The 26,817-nt window shown below is 45.8% G+C and overlaps 1 protein-coding gene across 3 annotated transcripts in view; it reads left to right on the top strand.

Annotated features, from left to right (window-relative positions):
- The first annotated feature begins 3,663 nt into the window (after positions 1–3,663).
- The window catches only part of TTYH3 (tweety family member 3), a 72,536-nt gene continuing 49,382 nt past the window's right edge, over positions 3,664–26,817 (top strand). For all 3 annotated transcript variants that reach the window (XM_066560524.1, XM_066560523.1, XM_066560522.1), the window contains exon 1: positions 3,664–3,857. In XM_066560524.1, the coding sequence (XP_066416621.1) occupies positions 3,735–3,857 (123 nt within the window). In that variant the 5' untranslated portion in view covers positions 3,664–3,734. The remainder of the gene's footprint in view (positions 3,858–26,817) is intronic.

The following is a 26,817-nucleotide window of genomic DNA, read 5'->3' as shown; positions in this document are numbered from 1 at the left end:
AATTGTGGCAGAACCTTCTATTTATCTAACCTGGAAATTTTTCCTGAACAGGCTCTCTATAATCTACTCAGAGAATTGGCAGTTTTCTTCCCTCTCTTGGTAGATATTTAATAGCCACGTATTGCATTTCCATGCTAGTAAACCTTCATTATTATACAAAATGTACCAGAATGTTATGAAGAAATACCTTAAATAATTAAATAGAAACGAAGAGTGACAAAACAAATGAACAAAGTGCAATTTGAGCTGTGTTATTCTTTCCTTTTTATGTTCACTTATTTGCTAATTTGCTGAACTTACTGGACTGCAGTGGGTCTTGCTGTGATTAGAGAGAGTTTGCCAAGTTCCTTTGTAATTGTTTCTTTGCAATTAACTAAATAATAGAATGTTCTCTGTGTGGCTCTCTGGGGAAAAGAGCAGGCAGGTGCTTTTGCAATAGGATTTCCACATCTTCCACCCATTTCCCTAGAACTCAGTTAAAAAAGACCAGTAAAACATGAGAAAGAGAGAGAATATTGCCTCAGGACTGGAAATGAAAGAATTAACCTATTATTATTTCTTTCAGTTGGCCGAAAGCTTTTTTTTTTTTGCTGGCCGTGGTAGTGGCTATTCTTTGTGTAAACCTGAAAGTCCCTGGCAGGACGTCAGAGGAAAGTCATGAAAACCCAAATGTATGTTCCTGCCTGCAGATGCTTCCACTTGGGAGAAGTCCTTCAAGCTGGGAGGAGAAGTCAGCTGGGAAGGTCCCTGGCTTTGCTGGGACAGCAAGGCTGGAGACAGAGCTGTCATGGAGGGGGCAGCGATGCCTGGGGGAGGCTGCAGAGCAGCCCTGGCTTTGTTATTTCCTTTGACTTTGAGCAGAAAATTACAGAGGAAGGCCTGGGAGGAGAGGAAGGGTAGTTTTAATGGAGGCACAGTTCAGCTCAGCGGGAAGGAGGCACGGCTGGCTGCAAGGGCAGAGTTTATGGAGCGGCGGAGTCAGAGGTGCGGCCCGGCAGTGGCAGCTGAGTGCCGAGGCACGGTCCTCTCCCTGACCTCCCCATGACCATCTGTAATTTAGTCCCTGTCTCAAGAGGGTAACTCATCCATCTGCTGGCACTTGGAGTGCAAACTTGTCTTTTTTTTTTTTTCTTTTTTTTTTTTTTAATCTGTATTGTTAGCTAAAACCTTTAGTAGCACATATTAGGTTTGACAGAAAGGGGAAGACTCCTTGCACCACACTATATTAAAAGCTGAATTATTTAATTTCATAGTGAATCAGAAAAGCCAGGGGTAGGAGATTGCTGTTTTAAAAGGTGCTCTCATTGTCAGTACCATTTCAGCAGTAGGGATGTCTGGAATCAGAAGCTTGTGAAGAGTGAAAAGTGCTACATTTCTTGGAGGGCTTCTGTAGACTGCCCGGTGGTCTCAAGAGGGTGGAGGACAGCACTGGCTGCCTTATTTTGGAGGTTTAAACTAGTCTTGTTTTGTTGCTTCTTTAATGTGGAACACTTCTCATCTGCCTATTTTTTCCACTGATTTTTTAGCAAAGCCACTGTCAGAGCAAGTTAGAAACACTAATACTGCTCTTTGGGTTACTTTTCAGCAGGATTACCAGTGAACAAACTGACATTTGCAGTTTGCTTTGCTTGACTGTAGAACTGCTTTCCATGCAAGGGTGATTTACTGTTAGATTTTATTCCTGGGATGTCACGACAGTGTCTCGTTTGTTCATTTGGCTTTGGCAAAAGAGAGTGTCCTTATTTGTGTGGGAAGGAAAAAAAGGCTGCTCTAATCTAAACATGAGAGCCTTGATAACTGTCTTGTCCTATACTCAAGAGTTACCTGAACAGGATCAAATGAGAGATGCTAGACATCCAATAATTGCAGATATTTCTTTGTGATGTGGCTCAACAGGCTGGAATGCCATGGAAAGTCTGGCTAGTGCTGGATCCTGTGGTTTGTCTCTTATTCCTCGTTTGCTGAATCCATTCTGCTCTTCATTTTCCCATATCATTATAAATAATTGTGGGGGAGAAATGAAAACTGTTGATGCCTCTGTTTCTCTGTAATCCCCAGTGCTCATTCTGCTCTAATGTAATCCAGTTGTCTCGGCAGCAGGAGGCTGAGGGGAGGCATGCACACCAGCACTGCTCCCTTTCCCACTCACCCCCAGCCCCACAGAGTGCCTCAAACACCCACCCCCATGGAACAGCATCCAGCTTTTCCTGTCATTGATTCCAAAACTTTCTGTGCAGTTTGATTTACATCAGCCCTGTCAAACGAGATCTCAGTGTGGTGTCCTGGCTGCAGCTTCTCTTCCCTGTCCATCACACACTGACAGAGGTGCTTGGACCTGCAGCCTGGTGGGGCTTTTGTGTCCATCCAGAGGCCGGTGGCTGTGGTTACGTCTGCAGGACAGATTCCAGCCTTGAGTGTTTTATTGTGAAATTGCATAAACTCTGTGTGAGAAGGGGCTTAGGCAGAGATCTCTTGCTCCCAGCAAGGTCTCTCTGCTCCTTGTCTTTGGGTTGTTAGAACTGGAGGTGAAATATGCTGGACCATTGGCCCTTGAAAGAATTCCTTCTTCCATCTATCCATCCTTGCCAGCACTGTGAAAAAAAATGAAAATAATAAGGAAAAAAATAAAATTGGCTGATGTTCAGCTGTCCTGCAGCAGAAAAATAAACCCTTTTCTTCAAGAAAGCTGGAGGGAGTTGAAGTCTTCTATCTTGTACCCTTGTATATCTTGTACTTGTGCACACAGCACGTGGCTCTAAACCCTCTGACATGTGTCTTAATGCTATTTGTGAGTGATAAGATTTCTTTTTAGCTGTGTTGATAATACTCATATGAAAATCCCATCCTAGTCAAAAGCTATTGAAGTTTTCAGAACATCAGCAGAAATATGTTTATTTGCTCTAAGGGGTTAACACGTGGCCCTGTGCCCAGCACCAGAGTCATCGTGTTGGAAAAAACCTCCAAGATCACCAAGTCAAACCATCAACCCACCAGCAGGACCACGCTCACTACTAAACCATGCCCTCAAGTGCCATATCTTCACATTTTTTGAGGTATTCTGAGAGATTCCAAGACTTTGTTCAAATTATCATTTTATTATTTTTCCCCTCGTGCTGTCACCCAGTGAGAGGTGTTTCCTTAACGTTCACCTGTGCTCCTGTCGCTGTCATTGCCATGTGCGTGCCCAGCCAAGGGAGTGCTGGATAACCTTCTGCCTCCAGGAACTGTGAATTCAGGAAGGGCAAACTTGCTGCCTCTGGCTCTTAGGATGGGCGTTGAGACGGACTCGAGAGGAGCTAACAATAAATGACTTTACGCCTACCTTTACCACTTGCTGCTGCACAAACTGCTTTTACTCCGCTGGCTTTTAGGCTAAATCCAACCCGCACCTCCCGCTGTTAGAACCGCGGGGCCGTGTGACACTCACGGCGCCGGGACATTTGTCGGGAAGCAAACGCGGCGCTGGGGGCTCGGGGCCCGGCAGCGACCCCCGGTCCCGGGGGAGCGGCGGGGGCCGGGCCGGGGCGGGGCGGCGGCGGCCGCGCCAATGGGAGCGGGCGGGCGGCGCCGGGCGCGGGCGGCGGAGCCTCTGGGCGAACAAAGAGGGAGCGGGAGCGGGCGGAGGGACGGCAGCGGGCGGGGGGGACAGCCGGCCATGCGGGGCCGGCGGCCGCGGTGCGGGTGAGGCGGGCGGCGCTCCATGGCCGGCGGCTCGGGGTGAGGCAGGCGCGGGCATGGCGGGCGTGAGCTACTCGCCGCCCTGGTGGGTGAGTCTGCTGCACCGCCTGCCGCACCTCAGCCTGCGCTGGGAGCTCACCGCCGCCGACTTCCGACCGCACGACGCCGAGTACCAGCAGGTGAGTCTGCCCGGGGCTGTGCGGGGCGCGGGGTGCGCGCCCCCGGCCGTGAGGGGCGGTGGGAGCGGGGGCTCGGCCCGCCCGGAGGCGGAGGAGGAGGAGGAGAAGGGGGCGTGCGGCCCCCGCTGGGGCTGCCCGGGTGGGTGGCCGAGGGTGCTGTGTCCCCCCTGCTCCCGGAGCAGGTGCCCCCGCAGGGCCGGGCGGACAGGGCTGGGGCGGGAGGTCACCACCCCGAGCTGCCCCCAGCCCGCCCGGAGCCCGAGTTCTTCTTGGCAGAAGCTGAAATTATAGATTGATAAAATCACTGAGGTTGGAAAAGCCCTCCAGGATCAGCGAGCTCAACCTTCGACCCAATGCCACCGTGTGCCCGCTGACCCGCATCGCGAAGCGACCCCTGGAGCGGGGCAGGAGCCAGGGGTGTCCCGGCCGCTCCCAGCGCTGCCCGGCCGAGGGCACCGTCCCGGCCTGGAGCCCCTGGGCTGCCCGCAGCCACCGTGGGCTGTGCCAGTCCTGTGCAGGCTCTGCTGGCCATCCATCCCCTCTGATTGTGCCAGTCCTGTGCAGGCTCTGCTGGCCATCCATCCCCTCTGATTGTGCCAGTCCTGTGCAGGCTCTGCTGGCCATCCATCCCCTCTGATTGTGCCAGTCCTGTGCAGGCTCTGCTGGCCATCCATCCCCTCTGATTGTGCCAGTCCTGTGCAGGCTCCTCTGGCCATCCATCCCCTCTGATTGTGCCAGTCCTGTGCAGGCTCCTCTGGCCATCCATCCCCTCTGATTGTGCCAGTCCTGTGCAGCCTGCACTGGCCATCCATCCCCTCTGATTGTGCCAGTCCTGTGCAGCCTGCACTGACCATCCATCCCCTCTGATTGTGCCAGTCCTGTGCAGGCTGCACTGACCATCCATCCCCGCTGATTGTGCCAGTCCTGTGCAGGCTCCTCTGACCATCCCCCAACCATCCCCTTTGATGCCGCCAGCCCCGCAGCGAGGCCAGCAGTGCCTTTCCAAACCGGCTGCCTGCCTGCTGGAAAACAGATGACTTAATGCACGAGAGTGGCGTTAGCATCAAGTGCACGGGAGGATGCTCGCAGAATACTTGTGTGCAGCTTTTTTTTTTTTTTTTTTTTTTTTAATGCTGCTTAGCCTGTATCCTGTGCTTGGTTGGCTGGGCATGTAATTAAAATGACTGTGGAGTGAATCTGTGTGCTCCAACATCTGTGTTCTCTGCTGTCATCTTGGAACAGAGCTGCAGTGACTCTGCTGCCTCGTTTTGCCACGGTCTCTGGTTTTGAAAACACCATTTTGCTTTTCTGAACATACTTGCAGTGTCCTATATACACAGCCTGCTATCATGCACACAGCTATCAAGGCTAAAGCATCTAAGCAGTTCTTGTTTATCCTAGAAGTAGAAGGTATTAGAAATACTTTAGGAAGCAGTATGTTTTGGCTTTTTGTTCTAAACAGATGAACAGATCTGAGGACTGAAGCTAGAGCAAAATGTGAGAGATATATTTAAAGAGCCATGGGTAGATACAAAGAAACATCTTTATACCAGCAAATCAAAGGGACTTTTGAGCTAACTTTGTATTTTGAGGCTTCAATTTGTTAATTTGTTTTAGTTCCCTTGGCTTAGCAGAGTTCAAGATGGCCACATGCAGATGTAACGCTGCACAGCAGCTGAACTGTATTTCCATGACCTCAGAGGGTAGCTGCCTTTAAAACAAGGGATATGCAATCCTGGAGATCAGAAGTTAAGAGTTCATTGAAAGATCTTCTTGGGAGTGTGTTATCATGAAATAAGCACTCAGTGACCTTTTGAATAGACAGCAGATGTACCAGTTTTCACTTGAATTGCTTAAAAGCATTCCTAGCAATAATCTGGGGTTGTGTTTGTTTGTGTCAGATAATTTTTCAGCAGTAATCATATTCCCACTTAAAGCCTTCTGCTGCTCTCCTCCTGTGTAGCTGCCTCCCCTCCCTTGATGACATTAAGGACTTCTTGCACAGCAGTCAATGGCCTTTTAAGTCTTAACACCAGCTCTCAAGAAAACATTTTATCAAATCCAAACTCCAATGTCTGCATTACTGAGGCGTCTGTCATCAAGAGAATGGTTTGAGCAGCAGCAGCTTTGCTGGTTTTGGTGTTGCTGAGGGGTAGCAAGCAGGCTCCAGCAGCACTGCAGCCTGTGCTATCAGTGCTGTGGTTATATAACCACGCTGCTGTGGCTCTGCAAGTTGGCTCTGGAGTTCGTAGGCACATAGATTAATTCTAATGCAGTGAACCAGGGAAACTTAATCCAGCACTGGGAACTGTAATGATAAATGCTCTCTTGTGCTTTAAATGCTTCTGAAGGCCTTTTTGTTTGAATTCTGGATTTTTTTAATGGATTTGCACCTCTTGTTCTGTGTGCAGCTTGTGCTGGCATTGTCTTCCCTTATCTTTAGGAACCTTTTGTATTTAACAGGTGAGATCATATACATCCTCAAAATTAGGAAGTCCGTTTATTAATTTTAACTTTGGCTTATTTTTCTTTACTTTGTAGGTCTCACTGCTGCAAATTGTGTATGTTTTTGTTTTCTAGTCCATTAGTGATTGATACTCTGATTTTTAAGTATGAACTATTAAACTACACACTGCATTTGATTTCCCCAGGGGGTGAGGAGAGGTCAGTGGGGGGGATGCTAGAGGAAGTTTATGGGCACAGGTAAGGGCAGAGTGTCCCTACCTGTGAGGAATGATTGCCTTTGCTAAACTACATGGCTCCAATTCATCTGGGAGCTGGACTGTTGTCATAAATAGCCATACAGCTGGGCTCAGTGTCCAGTCCCATTCTGACGTGTTTTGAGGAAGGAAGCAATGTACCCTTTCTGATTCCTCACTGCTTCTCTAGAAAAGATTTCCCAATCCGTGACCACAGGAAAGCAGCACTTTCCTTATAAAACTCTTTTCTTCAGCCACCTTTTAGTAAATACCCACCTGTTTGTTGTACTCCTGTTTTGATGATGGGCTTTGAAATTGTGCATCAGCTGAACATCCCACTGCAGCCAGAAGTGGAATGCAGTGGCTTGGCTTTGCATGTTGTCCTGTCACTTGTTGCAGTGCCACGTGCTGCTGCAGGTGAGGAGGCTGCTGCCTGGAGAGGCTTTGCACCTCTGCCTAGCAGGATTAGCGTAATGCCAAGCTGCTCTTCCCCTGGAGCAGCAGCCCAGCCATTGTGCCCTGAAACCTCTCTGAAGGAGGGCAGATAAGCACATGCTGCCACTCTTTGAAGTCCAGGTCTTTGTTAAGTCTTCTGGGACCCTGGGTGATGGAGGATGTCTAGCAGGATGTGGCTGCAATGGCTGCTCCTGCTGTTCTGTCCCCAGGAGTCCCTTGGCCAGGGCAGCAGGGACGCCTGCTGTGTGCTGGGCTGCCTCAAGGCTGCAGCCATTGTGTACCAACCTACTGGGGCTTCCTCCTTTTGTCTGAGAGCATGAGAAATGCTCATGGCAGTGCTGCTGCCAAGGGCTGAGATCAGTGCAGCTGCAGGTTTTGGCTGCACACCTTCTTCACCTGAGTCAGGCTCTAAAACGCTCTCTCTCTCTCAGTATTACTTTGCTCTTTATCTTCTTCCACAGCATATCTTGTTGCATTAGGTTAGAGCAGTGTGTGTGAGTGTGGAGGAGCAGAACAGATCCTTCCCCTCTGGACTAGATTGTTTAAAAATGTATGTGTATCCTGATGTCCTTCAGATGCTCTGCTTCTGCCACAACAAGCAGTACAACCAGCTGTTTTCTTTTTCTGGAGGAATTGAGGTGAATCTCCATGTAGAATGAGCTGGGGTTGTTGTCCTTCTTCTGCAGGAGTTTGGCATGCTGGTGAGTCCTATCAGAGCTGCCTTCAGGTGCCACTTGCAGGACTTGCTCCATAGTCCTCCCTACAGAGGATCTTATCAGACCAGTTCTTTTCCTAATCCTCCCATGAATCATTGGGGTTGAAAATATCTTGATATGAACAGCTTTGTTCTGGCTGTATTCTCATCTGAGTCATACTGCAGTGCTCTGCAAAGCCTTTTCATTGTGTAGTGAGTCACAAATTCTAGAGTGAAGGGAATGTAAAAATGGAGCAGAGCTCCTGTTCCTTCTGACAGCATCATGCTAACACCAGTTCAGGTCTCCCTGCCTTCTGCTGCTGATCAAATCATGATGGTCTTGCCAGTGCTGTCCACTTACTTTCCAGTTCAGTTGATTGGCACAGTGAGATGGTCCTGAGACTGCTGCTGTCACTAGTTTAATTTATTTAGCAGTGTAAGTGACTGACTTAGCTGTGTGGCATTGAATTCACTTTCTTTCTCAGGGTAGAGTTGGTTAAGAGCCTTGAAGTAGCGTGGAGGTCATGTGCTGGAAAGAAATAGAAAAGCTGAATAGCTTTGTAATACAGCACAACAACAGGTAATGGGATATCTGCTCCAGTCAGGGTGTCTGTACACTGACAGAAAAGGAGACTATGGCACTTTATCTCTGGAGTCTGACTGTGGGCTCAGAAGTGCCCTGTGAATAGTGAAGGAGAAAAGAGGCTGTAAAAGCCAAACCACGGAGCCCTTTGGAGTTTCTGCTTTTTCTTCATTGCTGGAAACTGATGATGTTGACACAAACCTGTGTAAACGCAAAGGTTATGTGTGAGTCAGGCTAGAATAAAGAAAAATTCTCCAGCATCTTTGAAACTCATCCCTTGCACCACTTCGTGCCTTCTCAGTACAGTCAGAGCTGCAGATGCATGGTTAGTAGGTGTAATGGCAGCTGTTTGTGCTTTGGAAGATGACTGATGATTGATTCACACCAATTAAGATGCAGAGTCGTGCTGAAGGAAGCAGTGACAAGAGCAGGGACATGCTCTAGTCCTTGGCTTTGAGATGCTCTCTTCAGTGTTGTCACCCAGGAGTTTCCTATCATGCATCTGTCAGTGCTTTCATGTCATAATGTTCTTTTTCTCCCTCTGTACGTGTGCTGAGAAGGGATCCAGCAGGGAAAGGTGCTGTGTAAGCCCAACAGAGTCTCTAATCCAAGGCATGTGTGTTTGAACCCATAGCCAAAGGTTCAGCAAGGAATTAATTCTGTCAGGTACTTTCTGGCTCTGTGAGGCTGTTTCCCCACACATAACAGCTAACGTTGTCTTTGGAAGTGTTTCTTGGCTGGAGAAACATGATGGAGCCCAAACTGCCAAAAAACTTGGATTATAGAGATTGTTTTAGAACTTCCTCTACTGTACTGGCATCTTATTTCAATTTTGAAACCAAGAGTCTTTCTGTAAATTGGAAACATGTGTATTAGTCAAGTTGGATGACGTGTTTTTGTCTAGTTGGCTCAAAGTCAGAGGGTAATGTGCCTTTTTTAAAGGGGTTGGACTGAAGGTTTCTTTCTTTCAAGAACAGATGGACCCCTTCCAAGGTCTGATCAGCTATCCTGCTGTAGCACCAGTTTGCTCATATTTCCAGAAAGGTTAAGTGACCCCTGTTAGTAGAATCCAATGTTTTCTGATGAAATTGAAGTTGTTTTTATTTTTTTAAGAGCTGCTGGTAAATTCCCTCTTCCCTTTACTCATCAATGTCGGCTGCATGAGTAACCATGCAGTAATGCCTCCCATCAGCAAACTGGTGCTGTGCTCTGACTCTTCTCTCTTTGATCTGGAAGAGCCTTTACTGATGAGCAGCACCACAATGAATAACCAAAAAGGTAGAACCAAGGCTATTATTGGCTGATTTTTACCAAAGGTAGACATAAAATGTGTTCTGTTGACCATTCATGCAGTCATGCAGCAGCATATGGTGTGCAGAGAGGAAAAAATTCCAACTTTGCCAGCTTTCTGTCTGCAGCCTTGCTTTGTTTTGCTGACCCATGCTGTGCTGCCACGTTTTCAGATGCTCTCCTGAGACCTGGCAGTTTCTGGAAACACTGGCTGTAGTTACCCTGCTCTAGTCAAAAAAAGCAACTCTTCTAAAGGTGTGGTTTTAGCAGAGTACACAGGGGTAAAAGGTGTCTTGGAGAAATGTGAAACACTTTGTGGTGCGTGAAGGAAAGGAGATGCAGGTGAGTGTGCAAAGATGTAAACCCTGCTCGCTCACTTCCTCTGCGTGGGATCCCAAAACTATTCATCCTGCACAGAGAAGATGCTGGTGCCAGCCTGGTGAGCTTCCCAGCCTTAAGACACATTTATGGAGCATGTGGTGCCCTGAAGGCACCGTGCTGGTCTCAGCTGCAAGGGTAGAACCAGAGCTGAAAATGTGTCTGGTTGTAGTGGCCAGCCACTGGCACCCTGGTGCTTCTGCACCTACACAACATTTGTCTTCCTGAGAATGCTCCATTTTTATCCACATGAGTGTAACACCATCTGACTCCTGGTCTGCAAAACCTGATCTCTAGCAGTCTGGAGAAAGGGGTAAGCAAATTTAGTTCAGTCTTAGCGTGTCTTGCCTCTTTTTGTTCTTTTCCCCTTCATGCCTTTTTGAGCAGAGGAACATCTGTGGTCTCCAGGTTAACAAAGTGCCTTTGTTTAAAAGTCGATCCAATGAAGCAAGCAGTGCTTAAAGCAGATGTTGATGTGGATTTTTAGTGTTCTTTACATTTTGTTATTAGGGAAAGTGAGAAATTCTCACCCAGAAGAACATATCCCATTAGGCATGGCTCTGGAGATTAAGGGCACGAAGTCAGGTGCTTTCTCTGACTTAATCCCAAGGCTCTGAATGTGGATTAAGGGGCTGTACCACAAGTCTTCTTGACCTCTTACTTGTACTTTGGGATTATATTTATTTTGGAACCTGTAAACAAAACCCTGTCCATTGAGTACAAGAGAGAGGAAAGTTATGGGCCCGTGTCTCATCAGCTTTCTTGCCCTGTGTCTGCAGAGCAGTCAGTCAGAGGAACAAGCACTCTCCAACCCCTTGGAATTTCTGTCTTTTTTTCTATTCTTTCTGTTTAATTTGGTTTGGTTTTTTCCTTCCCTTTTTCTCCCAGGACAAGGCTAATTTTACACCATTTCTTCTGCTCCCCTGCCCCCAGCAGCACCCACTGATGGAAGGGTGAATCCAGAGCTGGTGGTGTTTGTGTTGTAGGGCTGTGCTGTGGCACAGCTTGCACAGTCACCCCTGGTGTGACACTCCTGTACCTGTGAGGATGGCTGTGCTGAAGGGCCAGTGATGATGGCCAAAGCTTCTCCTGGAGTTATTCTTTCACAGGCTTTGATGTCCAGTGAATTTGCTTGGGTGGCTGCAAGCAAGCAGTGAGTAAGGTGGTGCTCACTCTTAATTTTCTTAGGGTGGAGAGGAGTCAGCACCTCGTTTGCATTAACCTCTTGGTGACTGTCAGTTCTCTTCTTGTTCCTGTTTTAATTTTCACTAGTAACTTTTCCACCGGTTATGGTGAGATTTCCCATTCCCCTTGAGTGAGTAGGAGAACTTGGCTTGTTTTCAGCTGAATGTGATTCCCATAGCTGGGGGAAGGGATGTGATGTCTGGGAACTTATTTCCTCTGAGATTCAGATGAGACCTGAGTAACTTTGGAATATATCAGGATTGCCTACTGCACTGAACCTCAATTCTCACTTTTAAGACATGAATAAGACTCATAATACTCAGGAGGTGGTAATAATAACAATAACAACAATAAACATAATATAAAAACAACGACAACAATAATAATGCCCAAGCCCAGTAACTTTACTCCTCTCTTGGCAAGGCTGCACTTTCTGGGGATGTCATCCTACCAGTTTAGTTTTAGCTGATGACAATGATTAACAAGACAGATGAGCTAAAATCAAGGAGGATCAAGTTCATGCAAGGCTTCTAGTCCTGGGGATGCATTCATATGACAGTCTGAAAAAACAAAAAAGTCATCACTGTTAGAAATCCTCTCCTTTCCTCCACTTCAAGGGGTAACTGATGTGTTGCAGCAGTGAAAAACTGGAAATTGGTTACATTTATTCTCAAACCATAAGTTATTTTTGCTGCATGGCGAAGGGGTCTCCAGGTGAATAGTGGCTGTGGGGCAGAGCCATGCTGATGCTATTTTTTTTTTCTTTTTTTTGTATTAAATAAACTAGGAAAGAACAAAACACAGAGCACTTTCATGTTGCTAAAGCTTTCATTTCAAACTTCTTTTTTTTTTTTTTTAGATTTCTGCGTAATGAGCCACTTATAGTGTTTGAGTCTGATCTTGTAATTGTGAGCTTTAGGGTTTGGTAAGCTGCAAATGTGCACGTTTTTGCAAAGTAGTCATTTGTGTGCTAAGGCTTCAAGGCTATTCTCTTGCAAGAAAAAAGAAAAGTAGGTTAGCGTGCAATCCATGGCCACAGCAGTTGGTGTAACTCAGTCAGATGCTTGTGCCATTCCCTTCTCCAAGCACTGGGGAACATAAGGGTAACATTTGCAATAATGTGTGCTTTCACATGCTTATCAGGTTGCTTGCTTCAGCAGATGTAATGAGTGCCAGCCCTCTTTTTAGTTATTATTTTATCAAATGAGCGGTTTTTGGTCAATGGTGAAAGCAGCATTGAAGCCATCCAGGGAAAGAGCTGACACTCCCCTTTGCCTTCACTTAAACTGGAGCTGCACCCTCGGATTTTGATTTCCTCGGTCACCACTAAATGCTTTTTCTGGCTGATATGGCTCAGAATGGTGCCACACGTGCATATGCATGAAAGCCCTTTGTAGTGTGAAATTAGGGATGAAAGATATTGCTAATCAGCCCTAACAATGCAGGACTTATTCCTGGACGAGGGGAAAAGGGAATGTGGGGAATGGATGTTTCACAAATGTGTAACACATTCAGACACGTTGTTATGCCAGTGTTGGTGTCTGTGCACGGACGCCCTTTTCAGGCTGTAAAATGCTGCTGTTCATGCAGGGAATTTAAACAAGCCTTCTATTCAAGGCCGAAATTCAAAATAACGCCAAAATCCAAATGGAGGCACTTCAGTTGCATAATAGTGTCTGTTACAAGGAGGCCTTGGTGCAGGAGATGATGTAATGCTCCTTAAGATAAGGCCCAGGCTGGGGATGGGGAAAAAGGGAAGATGGTGTCAGTGACAGAGCCATTAAAAGTATTGCTAGTGGTATCAAAGCTTTCCATAGGGTGTTAATTAGCAGGCTTGAATAATTCCAAAGTTGATTGTGTTACAACTGTACATGTGGAAAAAAACTGCTCAGTGCTACCTGTTTTCTCTGATCATGATCGCTTTTTCCCTGGGGTGAGCTTTCTTGAAGTTCAACAGTGTGCTCAAGTTCCTGTAGCTGATAAACTGGTAATTTTGACACTTGCTCTAGGAGCTAAGAATGCCTCAGTCTGCCAAAGAGATGCTTTCTGCTGCTTGCTGAAATTGTGATGCTTCTCACAGGGCTGTGCCTGGAGCCTGTTCCGAGGCCTCTGGCAGCTTGTTATTTTATTTCCTCCTTAACTTTGCGGTTCATCTATACTTATTTTCTTTAGTTTAGGAGTGGTTTATGTTGCATCCTCACTGCAAGTGCCTCCAGACCGTTTTTGGGCCGGCGTGGTCAGAGGGGGCACACAGGGTTGCTGCCCTACCTACGGCCAGCCCCATCCCCTTTCTCCCTGCCTTTACAGTACTCACTCCAGGAAATGCTGAGAAAGTCGGGAGTAATGGAATTCATGAAATTCAAGCTGTGCTTCAATGAAAACGTGTTTTCAATTTCTGCCTCCTCGGGAGCCTGGGACTGAGCTGTGGCTGTGGGGGCTGGGGCCGGATGAATGGAAGTGCCGGAGTCAGCGCTCTGCGGAGCCTCTCCCGCATCTCGCCGCTCTCCCTCGGCATTCAGAGGCTGCTGAGAGCTTTGTGGCAGCTTCAGGAAGCGTTTTTGTATTCAGCTGTCCAAAAAAGCCCAGGCGTTTTCCTGCTGGGTTTGATCTGGCAGTCGGGGTCTGAATGACAGTGACATGTTGGAGAGGAACGTGATGGGGGAAGCATCAGCTGCGGGTGGCTCATCCCCCCTCTCTGCTCTTGATCCTGCTCACGGTGTCCTTTGAGTGTCCTGCAGCCGATTAAGGGTGAGAATTATAATGGTGACTCAAAAGCCTTTGGTAAAACTCATTAATTCATTCCTCCTTTAATTAGACACCCAGCCATGGGCTTATAATTATCAGAGCCCAGGAAGGTTTGCAGCTGTAATAAGCTGTGCTGCATCAATTGCAGAAATCGTGGATTTTTGGCAAATGCAGATATGGTGAACTCTTCTCAGGTCTGGTTTTTGGTGAGGAACATGCAAAGGCATAGAAATGAAAGCAGCAGCTGAGTGTGTGTTGTGGCTGACCTCTGGCTGAATCTTGCCTTGTGGTGTTGAACTGAGAGGAAAGGGTGGAGCTGTCCTGCTTATAAATATTTTTTTTCCTTGGGAGGTGTAATAATGTAACTTTCAAAGAGAGAAAAGAGGAAGGAGAATCAAATGAAAATACTATCTTAATATGGAATATTGTATAAAACCTTTAGCACCCATTGGAATTACACTTTTGGAATAAGTGTAACAAGAACAGCTGCAGGCATTGCACACAGCACCCATTTTGCTTTTTGGAAGTTAGGGAATAGCCAGGTGTTCTACAATGAAAAGTACCGGGTACTTTTTTTTCAGTCTTCTGGGGGAAGAAAATCAATAGTGAACTTCTATTATTTTGTAATGTCTTCTTGTTTCTGAAATGGGAAGCAAGGTAATTTTCAGAACTAATTTGTGCAGCTCACCCCCAGCAACAGATGATTGGGATCTTCTGAGAGAAGCTTGTGCTGCTTCTGGTACCTTTGAAATGCTCATGGGTTCTTTTCTTTTGCAGAAGAACAACTAGAGGGAAGGCTGAAAGGATTTCAGGGAAAAACTTATTTCTACTCTATTGCATCTCTGCTTGTAGTTCTGATCCTTGTGAATGCCATGGTAGACCCTGATAATATGATCTCCTTTTAGCATTGGACTGACAGGCTGTCAAGTGCAAGCAATCCAAAAAGGCACAGACCTAGGAAGAGGCTAGGGATGGAGATAGCTGGCAGCCACTGGGCTTAAACAGAGATGATTGAAGAGATAGGCTTCATTTTTTAATATTTTTTTTCCTTAGAATTTTTAACTTGAGTAAGGTTAGAATGGACATTTTGGAACATTTGAAAAAAATGGGAGCTGTTGCACAAGAGTAGATCAGAGGTACTGCTAGGCAATGGCAAGTATTAATGTTCATGTTCCCTTAAGAGGGAAACTGTTTCAATTGGAGTAGGTGGCAGGAAAAAATGGATCAGCTGTGTTTTGGGTCTTTTTCTGTCTGGATTTAGTGGAAAGCACAGATAGTACATCCAGTGAGGATGGAATGATTTGTTTGACACTTCTGTAGCTAAACAGAAGTCTTTACTTCTGATGAGGGTGCTATTTTAAAACCACTGTACAACACTTCTTGTGTGCCTTTTTGTATTACAGTATGTGGCTGCTGCCTCCTGTTTGTCCCTCCCATCCTCTCCCCACACAGTCTGAGTTATTGTTGGTTTATGAGACTGAGTAGTGCCTGGAGCTTGGCTGGAATTGGGCTTCATCCCTGGCCTCTGAGGTCAAATATGCTGGGTCAAATACGCTGGCCTTTCCTTATTTCTGTATATATTTAAAATTCCTACAGGTTGGACAACAAACATTGGATCAACCTGAATGGACAAATTAACTGGAGCAGCAAATTTACAAGGTTAAATATTGCCTTTCAATCTCATAAGTACAACTTGATAAATATCCTGCTGAGGTTCCTGGCTGCTCTTGGAGCCCAAGTTCTGGGGCAGGTTTTGTACTCCAGCATTGAACCTCTTGATCACTGCAGAGGTTCTTTTTTTTTTTTTGAGCTTTTTCAGCCTGACCCGCTGCAAACTAAAAAATCTCTTTGAGCACAAGCTCTTCAGCATTTTAAATGCTCCAATATGAAATGGCAAAGTGCAGATGATGAATAGGAAATAGGTCAGGTGCTGTTGACAGAATTCTCCGTGTGGACAAGCGGTGCTCTGGGAGCTGCTTCCAAGGTCTTGGAGGAGCTGTGTAAATGATCCTGGATGCTGGGAGCGTTCTGCTGAGGTGTAAATAACAAGGTTGGACAGTTTAGACTGGCTCTGCTGTTTTTATTAGTGCAGCTTGGCTTTTGCCTCGGGTGATGTGGAGGTTATGGGAGAAGGAGGAAGGGACAAGCTGTGAATTTGCCTCCTCTCCCAGCAGAGCATGATGAGAAGGTTTGGGGATCTGGTTACCCTAATCCCCCCTTGGCATGTTAATTCTTCTTGTCTTTCTACTCGTATCTTACTGAAATTCCTACTGAGGCAACTGCTTGCTGGGTCACGTGTGTCTCACTGCAGTGCCCTTTCAACCTTTTTTGTGTGCATTTTGTTGCAGCTATTAGAAATCAGTTGCCTGCTATGGTATTTCATTGCTGTTAATTTTTTTTCCTCAAGAAAATGTTGCTCTGAGATATGGCTGCTTGTCCTGCTCCTGTCCTAACTACATTTACTGGCTATTTGCTAGATGTGACATCTTCTGCCTGTGGTTGACCCACCTCTTAATGTCCTCTGCAGATCCAAGTTCATTTTTGTGGCTAGATCTGAATCACCTTCTGCTGGTGGGAGGAGATGAACCTCTTGGACCACAGCAGTGACAAATACCAGTAGTGAAATGTAGTTCTGCAGGTGTAACCTATGGGCTAGACTCTCATCACTAACTCAATTATCAGGTTTGGTTTACATGTGCTGGCTCCAGCAAGGGTGGTCTTGGTTGTGTGATGCAATAAATTAAACACAAGGTTCCTAAGAAAGAACCAGTTTCCAGGATAGGCTGTGAATGCTCTTCAAGGTTCAAGTTCAAACCAGGTGTGTCTGTTTTTTCTCTGCCAAAGTGAAATTTGCTGCTTTGTCAGATGTAGTGAATGTTGAGCTTCCTTTCTAACATCTGTGCCTTCAGCTGGGATTCACCAGCAGTTTAGTTCTTTGCTTCCTACTCACAAACACATCATCAGCATTTCTTTGATACTAAAGCTAGTCCTACAAGGCTGTCATCCTTGAGGATGTGATCAACTAGGCTTTTGTCCCAGAGTTGTGTTCAACTAGCCTTTGACATGCTGTTGCCTTCCAACAAGTCACAGGTCATATCTCCTGGGAAAAGAGAGACCTGAGTGTTTTCTGTGTAGCTGCTACTCAGACCTTGGGCAGTGCGTGGTCATGGCCTCGTGCTATGAATATGGTAACTGTAAACAGGGCTGAGAGCTTCTGGAAACTGCTCTTTTCCTCTAAAGAGCAGGGCATGTGAAATGGAACCACAGCTCTGCTCTAGTGCTGCAGTAAGGAAATAGTACATGGCGAAAAGTTTGATGTTAATTGCAGGTGATGTATTCTTTTTGTAGTCAAAACATTAGCTATGCTGGGATAAGAATCTTTTTCTTGGTACACCTGTGGCTTGGCCTGTGTGGCTCTTTGTGTTCCAGGACAGTATTTCTGCTGATGTAGATGATGAGCTGATGGCTGCAGGAAGAGTCCATGTGTGTGTGCACATAGCATCAACTGGGGGAATGGTGCTGGCCCCTGCATGTGGCCATCAATGCTGCACTTGGGCTGCTGGTCCTGGCACAGTCTTGGCTGTGAAGATCTAAAGCTCCTCCAGTGCTGCTGAGTGGGGTCTCAGTCGGTAGGAAAGCATCTCGTGTGATTCCCAGCTGCTCACAAGGAGCAGGGTCTTGTCTTCAGGCTGTTTATGTTGCACTCCTTGCTATCATGCATTTACCATCCAGGCAGCAGCCAGATAACCCCCCAAGCTTGTGCCCCTGGTAAAAAGGCTTCCAAGTGGGCTTGCACATTCCAGGCACGTCCTGGCTCAAGCTGAGTTAGTCATGCGTCTCCCCGAGCGTGTCAGAGCTCAGATCTGTCTCTCCTGCTGCTGCTCTCCACATCCATGCTCTGTAAAAGACAGTAATCAACAAAAGGGCACTTGGAGTTGTGGAGCCTGGTTACATGATCCTGTCACTTCTTTCACCCTGATCTTCAGAGACAGTGTTTGGAGTGCAGAAAGTATTTTCAGGAGCCTGGGAAAGTGGCTGGGACTGTAGGACACTGCCTCAAATAAAATAGTGGCAGCCAGTGATATGGAAGTGAAAAATATCTCATTTTTTAGGAGAAAACCACATGAAAACTTGATGCCATGCTATTCCTCATGATCATATTCTGTGTCTGGAAGCTGCTGCTAAAGCTGCTAGTCACTACATGTGGGATTGCACTATCATGTCTTCAAATGTATGCAAAAACCTGTTCATGTGCCTTCCCTTACACGCTTTCCACCTGAGGGCATAATCCAGTGACAATACAATCACTTCCATAGCAACCAGCCTGTCATAAACAGGATTATGGCACCTAGACAGGACGGAGGCACAAAGAATTCAGGAAAGAACTGCCCCCTCATTACCATGGAGCAAAGCAGGGTAAATGGTGACCTGTGTGTGTCACCCTGGGAGCAGGGGAGGAGGAAGGGCACAGGTTCACGTGTGTGCTGTGTCCTTAAACTGGTGTGACAAAGCCTTGAGAAGGTGAATCTGTGTCATTAGCAGGGCAAGGTAAAGCCTGCAGAGAGCCTGTTACTGATCTCTAGGTGCAAGTGCACCAGGCTGCATTGGCTCAGCTAATGAGATTAAACCCCTGAAGGGACACATTCTAGCCATCCCTTGCCTTCCTTTTTTCCACTTCCCAGTCATGGACACTCTTATCCTCCAGTCTGCAGAGGGTAAGGTTTGTCTGCTATAAAGTACTGAATTTTTTCCCACTAATGCTGTCTGCAGAGTTAAATTAAAATACTTTCTCAATACACATTCAAGCTTGCACTCTCTTTTAGTATAAACTTGAGCTGTTTTATTGTCACAGATGATGGGAAGAAGCTGCAAAATCAAAAGCTTCTGTCTTTAGCTCCTTCTTCAGAGAAGACAAACAGTGTCACGTAATGTTCTTCTGCAGCCCCATAAAGGAAAGAGAACTACTTCACTTGCACACAGTTACTGCCAGTGGTATTGTAGTTGGTTTTATGCTGCATAGATTTAAGTGAGAACAGTTACTGAATGCTTTGTAGGAGTGTTTGAGCAGCTGCTCTGCTCTACTTTGTTCTGCAGTTTATGCACCACTTGCTTTTGCTCAATAAAAGGCAGCATGAAAACACGGGAGTTATTGCAGATATTTGGTCTGTGGCTTCAGGGTATCTTATCATGGGGCTGGGCAAAACTTCTTTCTAGTGAATTGCTCTCAGTCTTAGCAGCCTTTGGGTAATGTAACCAATGACTCCATTGCTTCAGTCAGTCAAAAGTACTGCTTGGCTCTCTCCCAGGAGCTTTAACACCTGCTAAAAGGGTGAAGAATTCTGGCCAACTGCTGCCAGCCCTTAAGTGCTGTGAAAAGCCTCTTGTCAAAGATCCAGCTTTCTGTCCAGGTTGGGAATCAAGATAATGCTCCCCACGAATCAAATGGGCTTGGTCAGTTCCAGCTCTCTGTTGTTGCTGAACTACTTTTTGTAGTGATGGTGTTTTAGGAGAGCTGAGTTTGGGGAAAGGGAATACAAAATTGCTGAGGAGGACATGACTCTCTTTATTGTATTTTTACTACTGGTCCTGCAATCAGTGAGGTCTGACAGCCCCACCTGATTAGAGAATAAGCTTCAGTAAGAGATGCTGTGAGTCCTACACTGGGGCAAGCGGGGTTTTTTGTTCCTGATTAGGATTCTCACCCAAAATATATTCACAAATGAGGCTTTAAATATCTGTCTATAAAGAATAGAAAGAAAAATTTCCTGTAGGGAAGGGAGGATCTCAAGCCTGAGATATTTCAAGTGCAAGTTGAATGTATGGTGTGGCCTGGCTTAAAAATCTGTATAAAACTACTCATGCAGAGTGATACACCTGGTTCTCTTTTGTGGCAACCTTTATGGGAGAGTTCATACATAGCCTGTGGTTTTTCTGCTTTACACACTGGTGAATCCCACTTTGGGATGATGTTCCAAGCAGGCAAATTGCAGATTTGCACATGTAACAAGGTATTTGGTGCTTCAGAAAAACTGTCTGCAAATGCAAAGTTAGCCATGAAGGTAACTGTAGGTATTAGTGCTGAAGGCTGCTATAAAGCCAAGGAATGTGGTTCACTGGTCAAGATAAGGTGGCTGAAAGTCCATCCAGCTGCAGCAGTGAACTGAAAGACACTGAAATAAAAGTAAACACAGCAGGCAGATAGCAAATAAGTAACTCAGCACCAGTTCCTGATGTAGATTTGATGAAAATGTGTTCCAGGAACCACAGCAGCAAGAAAGGGTGATATCATTATTTCTGCATTTCTTATTCTGGAACCTCTCACTGAGAATGCTGATTTTTAAGTAGCCTAATTTAATTTTTAAGTTTGTGTCAGTACTCCCTGCAGGACTGATAAATACTGTTTGTGTTGTTGTTAGTGGAAGTGTCCAACCTCAGTGATGATGCAAACATACAAAAGTCATTTTAAGGTACCACAAGGTGTGTGTTGAATGATAGGCCAAAAATCAGAGCAACCACAGGGATGGCTCATAGCAGGAAGGACCCATTGCTCAGATATCAATGGCTGTGGCCTGAATATTGTATGGGAGGCTGGATAGAACAATCCTTCCCAGGAATTTTCAGGCCAGGACTCTCTCCTGAATCCCTGTTGCTTCAAAGAGCTGCAGTAGATGAGTGCAGGGTAGTAAGTGGAGGAGGCAGCTGCTGTTGTCCATTGGATTTCTCCTTCCTTTGCTGGATCCCTCCTCATAATTCCAGTTGGAATGCTGTGGGCTGTGTTTCTAACCTGAGATGTGAGGCTTGAAACAGCAGAGTGAGGAGTCTGTGCTCCTGGGCTTAGATTCTGAAAGGCACAGTAACCCCAAATCTGCCAGTCAGTAGCTGTGAACACATTAGAGAAGGATTAAGGGTCTGGTTTGTGGGTCAGAAGTGCGAGTCCCTCCCAAGGCCAAGTGAGGACCTGGTGAGCAGGAGCACTGGAGCCTGTTCTTCAGCAGTGAATCCTTCCCTGGGGTGTTTCTGGGGAATCCTGCCCTGGTGGCTGTGCTGGGTCAGGGCTGTGACCACAGCAGCTGTTTTGGCTGAAGGAGCTTTTCCCTTGGCTGGTTGTGCAACACCTTGAGCTTGGCCTGTCAAGCTCTTCTGCTCCTGCACTTGTGTCTTGTGATTCTTCATGGATAGAAAGCCTTAGTGGCAGAAATACACAGAAATACACAATAGATGCAGTAATCTCTGCATACCTAAGCAGGGACAAGAGAAAAAGGAGTTAGTGGGAAGAATAGCTCAGGATTACACTTTGAGGGGGGAGCTATCAGCCAGTTTTGGATGTGAAAGAAAATCTACTTCCTCCTTCTATTTTATAGTTCTGGCCCCAGTGAGCAGTGTTGTGGGCCCTCTGAAGGAAGGCTTCAGTCTGTTTAAGGTTTCAAGCTCAAAGGCCAGGACTGCTGGCTGCTGAGGCTGTCTGTTGGTGGGAGGATGTGATGCTTTCAGGATGCTGAACTGCAGTTGTGAGATGAATTGTCTTTCAGTGGGTGGAGAAGGGGGAGAAGTCTCCATTATCAACAGTAAGTGTCCAAAGTAGCTCAAATTTCCCAGTGAAATACACAGTGAAAAGTTGCAAAGGGTGAGTTTATCACAACCAGAGAAATCAAATTGCAGTCAGTACTTTCTATAAAAGGCACAGCTTTTGCATCTAGCTTGTGGGGCTCACTTTTTTCCTGGATAAAAGTTAGTGTTTAGTGCAGCTCATGGCATTATGTAAGTTGTGCATCTCACAGAGCATCTGGAGGCATTTCAGGATGAAGGCTTTCCCTGGTGGTCAGGGTGACAGGAGCAGGGGAGCTGCTGGCTCTGCTGACTCTGGTTAGCAATCCCAAGGAAGGAAATCTGCTCAGAAGACAGAAGTCAGCCAGAAACCTTTTATTTGGTTCCTGATTTCTGCTTCTTGATTGAGCACCCCAAGACATTCCAAAAGGGAAGTTCAACACAAAGTCTGCCGTGTCCCACACTTTTCCACCCAACTCTTGGTGCTGCAGACATGGGGACTTTGTGTGACAAACCTGTGTCCAAGTGACACACGGCTCTGACAAGCTGTGGGTCTCTGAAGCAGCTAAAGCTCCACGGGGCATGTGGACCTGGCATTTCTGCCTCTCAAACTGATCCAAGCAGTGTTCTGCTGGGAGGTAGAAGCTTTGCAGTAATTTCTTCCCCAGATGTTAGCTGCTGTGCAAACAAATGTTGAAGGACTATTTTCTCACAATGGTCCTCTATCAAGGGTGCTTCAGCCTTCACCAGTCACTGGATTAGCATAACAAGGGTGGTTTGAAGCAATGCTGATAAGAGCAGAGTGTTTCCTGCTAGAATTATGATCAAGCAACTTATAATTCTGCTGTCTTGCACTTTTTCCAATCCTGGACTTAAAAAGAAAGCTTTGTCTGCCTGAAGTGTCACCACTTCCTCTCCTGCATCTCTAAAGTGCAGAAGGGTTTGGTGCTGTCCAAGTCTGCAGTGCACAGCCTGGGGCTGGTGCTAGAAGAGGTCACACTTCTGGGAACTGCGGAGCATTGCAAAAATATTTCCTCCCTTGTGCTGTGTTTGGAAAGATTGTTTTTTCTAATAACCCAGATAAACTGCGTGTTCTCAAGTCCTGTGTGGTTTGAGTGTTTTGTTGTTGCTGGTGGTTTTTTATTGAGATTCTTTTTGCAACATGCAGGTGCTTAGATACGCTCAAAGAGCCCAGGAGAAAACTTTAGTGTTGTCACTTTCCTTACAAGTTAGACGGGAGTTTTGAAGTTGTTTTTAAAACCTCCAAACAATCAAACCCAAACATCTTTATGTTGTAGAAATCCATGCAAACAAATTGACTTTAGGTTTGTCTGTGTGTACACTGAAACCCCAGGAAATCTCATGGTTGTATGGAGCCCAAACTTTGCTGCAAGGTTTGTACTTGTGATCTGAATCTCTGGAAAATGAGTCTGTTTCTCTACAGAGTTGCAAATCTCTTTTTTAAACATTATATGGAGGGAGATTCTGACCATTGTCTGTAACTGTGTGCTCAAAGTCCCCTTTGCTTTTTAATGACATTAAAGACTTTTTTTTTGTCCTGATTTCCCATGGAATGGCATTGCTGTATCAGTGCTGCAGTGCCAGGACCTGTGTGTGGTGGTGAAACTGCATCCAGCACCCATTTGGAATAAATACATTTATATTGCTTGTTGAACAAGATCAAGAAATGGATAGTACTGTAATTTAACATACACAGCACAATTTAAAATTAGATTTGGGCTGTGAACATGGATGTTTGTCTATGATAGGCACCTACAGGCAGGACCTCAGCAGAGAAACAGTGCAAAATTGTGGTTTCAACACTGGGTCTTTGTGCAAATGGCACCTAAATCTGAGGTCCTGCATGGGCAATTCCATCACTGATGTGACTCTCCCTTGCCTAATAAAGTTTCCAGCTTTAGATCTTTTAATCACACCTGTGTGAAGTGGAAATCTGTGGTTCCTGAGGTCATGGCTCAGGAGGGTGACTGGAACATTTTGCACTCTGGGGCTGCTCAGTGATAAAATCAGGGGACTGCCCAGGCTGGAAACAGGTTTCTCACTCAGAGGTAGCTCTGGTTCCAGTTATAGTGTAACCAGGCCTGGAATGCACAGGAGCAGCACTGCCAGCCTGGAGCAGGGTGTTTGAACAGCTGCCCAGTGAACCAGACTGAACATCTGATCCAGGCATGAAACACTGGATATTTGTGGCTGATTAATTGTTATAACCCTGGCCTGGCATAAACCTGGCATGGAAACAAAGTCCCTGGGCCCTCCTGGTGCTGCAGCACCAAGAGTTGGGTGGAAAAGTGTGGGACATGGCAGGCTTTGTGTTGAATCTCCCTTTTGGAATATCTTGGGGTGCTCAATCAAGAAGCAGAAATCAGGAACCAAATAAAAGGTTTCTGGCCGACTTCTGTCTTCATGTGACCCCATAGGCTTTCCTAAACCATACCTTTTTTTAAACCATCATGGAAAAAACCACACTTCTGGTTTTGGCTAATAGATGAGCTGTTTCCTGCCCTTTATGGCTTCTTTCTGGTTTGGAGTTGGAAACAATGCTGAGAGCACATAGAACAGCCCACTGGACTGCTGGGGAAAGGGTCTGTAATAGCATTTTATTTCTGGTTCATTTGTGACCTGCAGAATTGTAGCTGAGCAGGGAATATTCCTCTTAAAGCGCAAACATCAACCCCTCCTTTTCAGAGCTGATTCTTCCTTTGTTTCCCTCTGCCCTTAAGACCCCACTCTCCATCACTTTACCAGTGTGGAGCAGCTCTTGTTGCCACAGGAGCAGGTGATCAATTTTCCCTTTCCAGCAGTGGATTGTGTGTGATGTGATGCCCTCCTTGGTGCTGTGTGTGCCTCTGCTCCTCCCCAGTGTGCAGGAGAGCTCTGGATGTGTTCTGTGTGGCAGGCTCTGAGCTGGGGTGTAGTGCCACTCCACAGGTGACACCTCACCAGAGCCCTGGGGCTCAGCTGGGGTCTGTAATGTAGCTCCAGTCCCCACCTTCCCTGCAAGCTCCCCTCCTGCAAGTCCATCTGCAGTTTGAAGCCCTCTCCAGAGTTGTCCCTCTTTAGAAGAGTGATGAGAAGTGAGATCCAGGGCTGTGCAGCTCAGTTCAGGCCCATCCATTTGTCAGGGAAATGGTTTTCCAGGGCTGCATTCCCATGCTTCCTTACTTCTTCATTTTCCCTAAAGCTTAGTTTCTAGGAAGACATAGTGTTATGTAAAATACAGGAGATGGTCACCAGGGACCAACCTGGATTGGAGACAGGGCAGAAATATTTTAATTTTGAAGCTAGCTGGATAAACAGTTAAATGAACAAACACTTTCTTTTATTTTATAGAGACTTAAAAAAAAAAAAAAGAAAGGAAGGGAAGCAAGATTGATACATTGAAGTGTCTGGGAGGGAACATCCTTTCAGATGTTTGGTGTGTTGGAGATAAAGGCAGCCTCCCTTTAATCAGTGGCCTTTTTTCCTAGTGCTTTTTAATGCAGTGCAGCCAGTGAGTCTGGGTCTCTGAATTTCTTATTTCTGGGCACTGGCTGAAATAGCTCTTCCTGCTGGGATCAAAATGGGAAATGACCTGAGCTACACATGCTGAACAAGAGGAAGAAGGGGAGTGGCTTGCTGGCTGGAAACTTGGTAGTTCTGTTTATCTGTTCAGTAGCTGAGAAATAATTACTTCTCAAGTGTTCAGAGTTTGGCTAGTGGGACCACTCATTGTCTTGTTATCCATGGAAGCATGATGATGGGAAAAAGGGGTGTTCACCTCTTAAGATTTTAGTTATAATAAAGTTTGTGACTAATATTGTTATGGAAGCATTTTTTTCATCAACACCACTTTCATAGAGAGAGTTGCCTTGAATCTGCATCAGATGTGTTAGTCTGAATCAGGATTCCTATTGCTTGGTGAGCAGAAGGAAGGCAGTGAGGTGACAGCCACATGTGGGATATGGCTGCACATGCTTTAAACTGGTCACACTGGTTTGCAATGTCACACTGTCATGTAAGGTATTTAAGTGTTATCCAGTTTTTCCTGGGCTCCATAGATAGAATTTAAAGTTAACTTTAGAACCATGAACCACTTGAGTAATTATTTTCTTACAATATCAGGATGCATTCGAAAGAGTTAAGAGTTTTATCTTCAAGATCACAAGTTATGTTCATGCTTCATGAATCTTTTAGTCTGGATTGAATCATTATAAAAAGGCTTCTTCTCTCATTTAATTTTTGTGGGAGTAAATTTTTCCTAGTGCCTGTTTGCTGGGGAGTAGCAAAAGGATCTAAATCTTGGCTATGGCTTGAATTTTGTTTTTTCAGTTGAGGGGAAAAGGAAAAGGGTGTCTCCAGAGGGCAGACTGAAGTGACCAGCATGCCTTGAGTGTGAATGATGAGGGCTTCCTTAATGCCTTGGCCTGGCAGTCTGGGTGCTTTTATATCTGCTTTGGAATGGTCAGTGTCTCCAGACTAGCAGTAGTTCTCAAGGATGGTGATGTTTTCCAGAGGGACAAACTTCAGTTGAAGAACAATTATAATAATGAAGTTTTGTGAATAGCTGTTCTTTCCTGTACCTGAGAGAGCCACTTTTGTGCCTGGAGAAATCACTGAGGATTTGAGCAAAAAAGACGGAAGACTAAACCTAGCTTGTCTAGAGATCAAATGCTCCACTAGAGTGAGTATTAAAAATAGTTTGGGGAGCTAAAATGATCTTTGGTGCCTACAGCAATGAACTACATGAAATAATCCTGCTCAAGTCCTGAGACATCAGAGGCTTACTTTGAGCTGACCTCCTGTTAAAGGACTTGAAACGACAGCCCTTGCAATTCAGCTTGTCCAACTTGATTAGATTTTATCTGGAGCTTGATTGAATTTGTGAACAAGATTATGAAAAGCAACATGACTGTCAATGAGGTGAACAGTCTTTGAGGGGAAATTCTCTGGTATCCCAGAGGGTAGTGCTTTTAAGTTCAGTTATGAATATTGGAATTCCTTGATTAAGTTAGTTGCAGGTTTTAATAAGGCTGCTGTGCATCAGTTTGACACAAAGCTTAACACAAAGCTTGTGTGGTGTTTGCTTCCTGCAAGGGAAGGGTCTTCTTCCCATCTCAGCTGTTACCAAACTGGTCTTGGAGACCCTGGGATCTTATTATTTTAGGGAGAAGCTTTGATCATCAAGCAGAGCAGCAGAAATAGCCTTGCTTGTTAGTGTGGAGCTGTGTCTGCTGTGCTTGGCTGCTCCAGCAGGTCAGCTGGGAGATGATGACCTCTGGGTAGTTCACCTAAACAACACATCTTGGTATTTGTGTAGTGGATATCAAAGTCAGTCTCCCTTGAGGACCTAGGGATTTATAGCTTTTTTTGTTTTTGTAAAAGGAG

Source organism: Molothrus aeneus, chromosome 16 (genome assembly GCF_037042795.1).
Source record: "Molothrus aeneus isolate 106 chromosome 16, BPBGC_Maene_1.0, whole genome shotgun sequence".
NCBI lineage: Eukaryota > Metazoa > Chordata > Aves > Passeriformes > Icteridae > Molothrus > Molothrus aeneus.
Note: the sequence above shows the minus strand (reverse complement) of the source record. Positions and strands in the feature narration are given on the sequence as shown.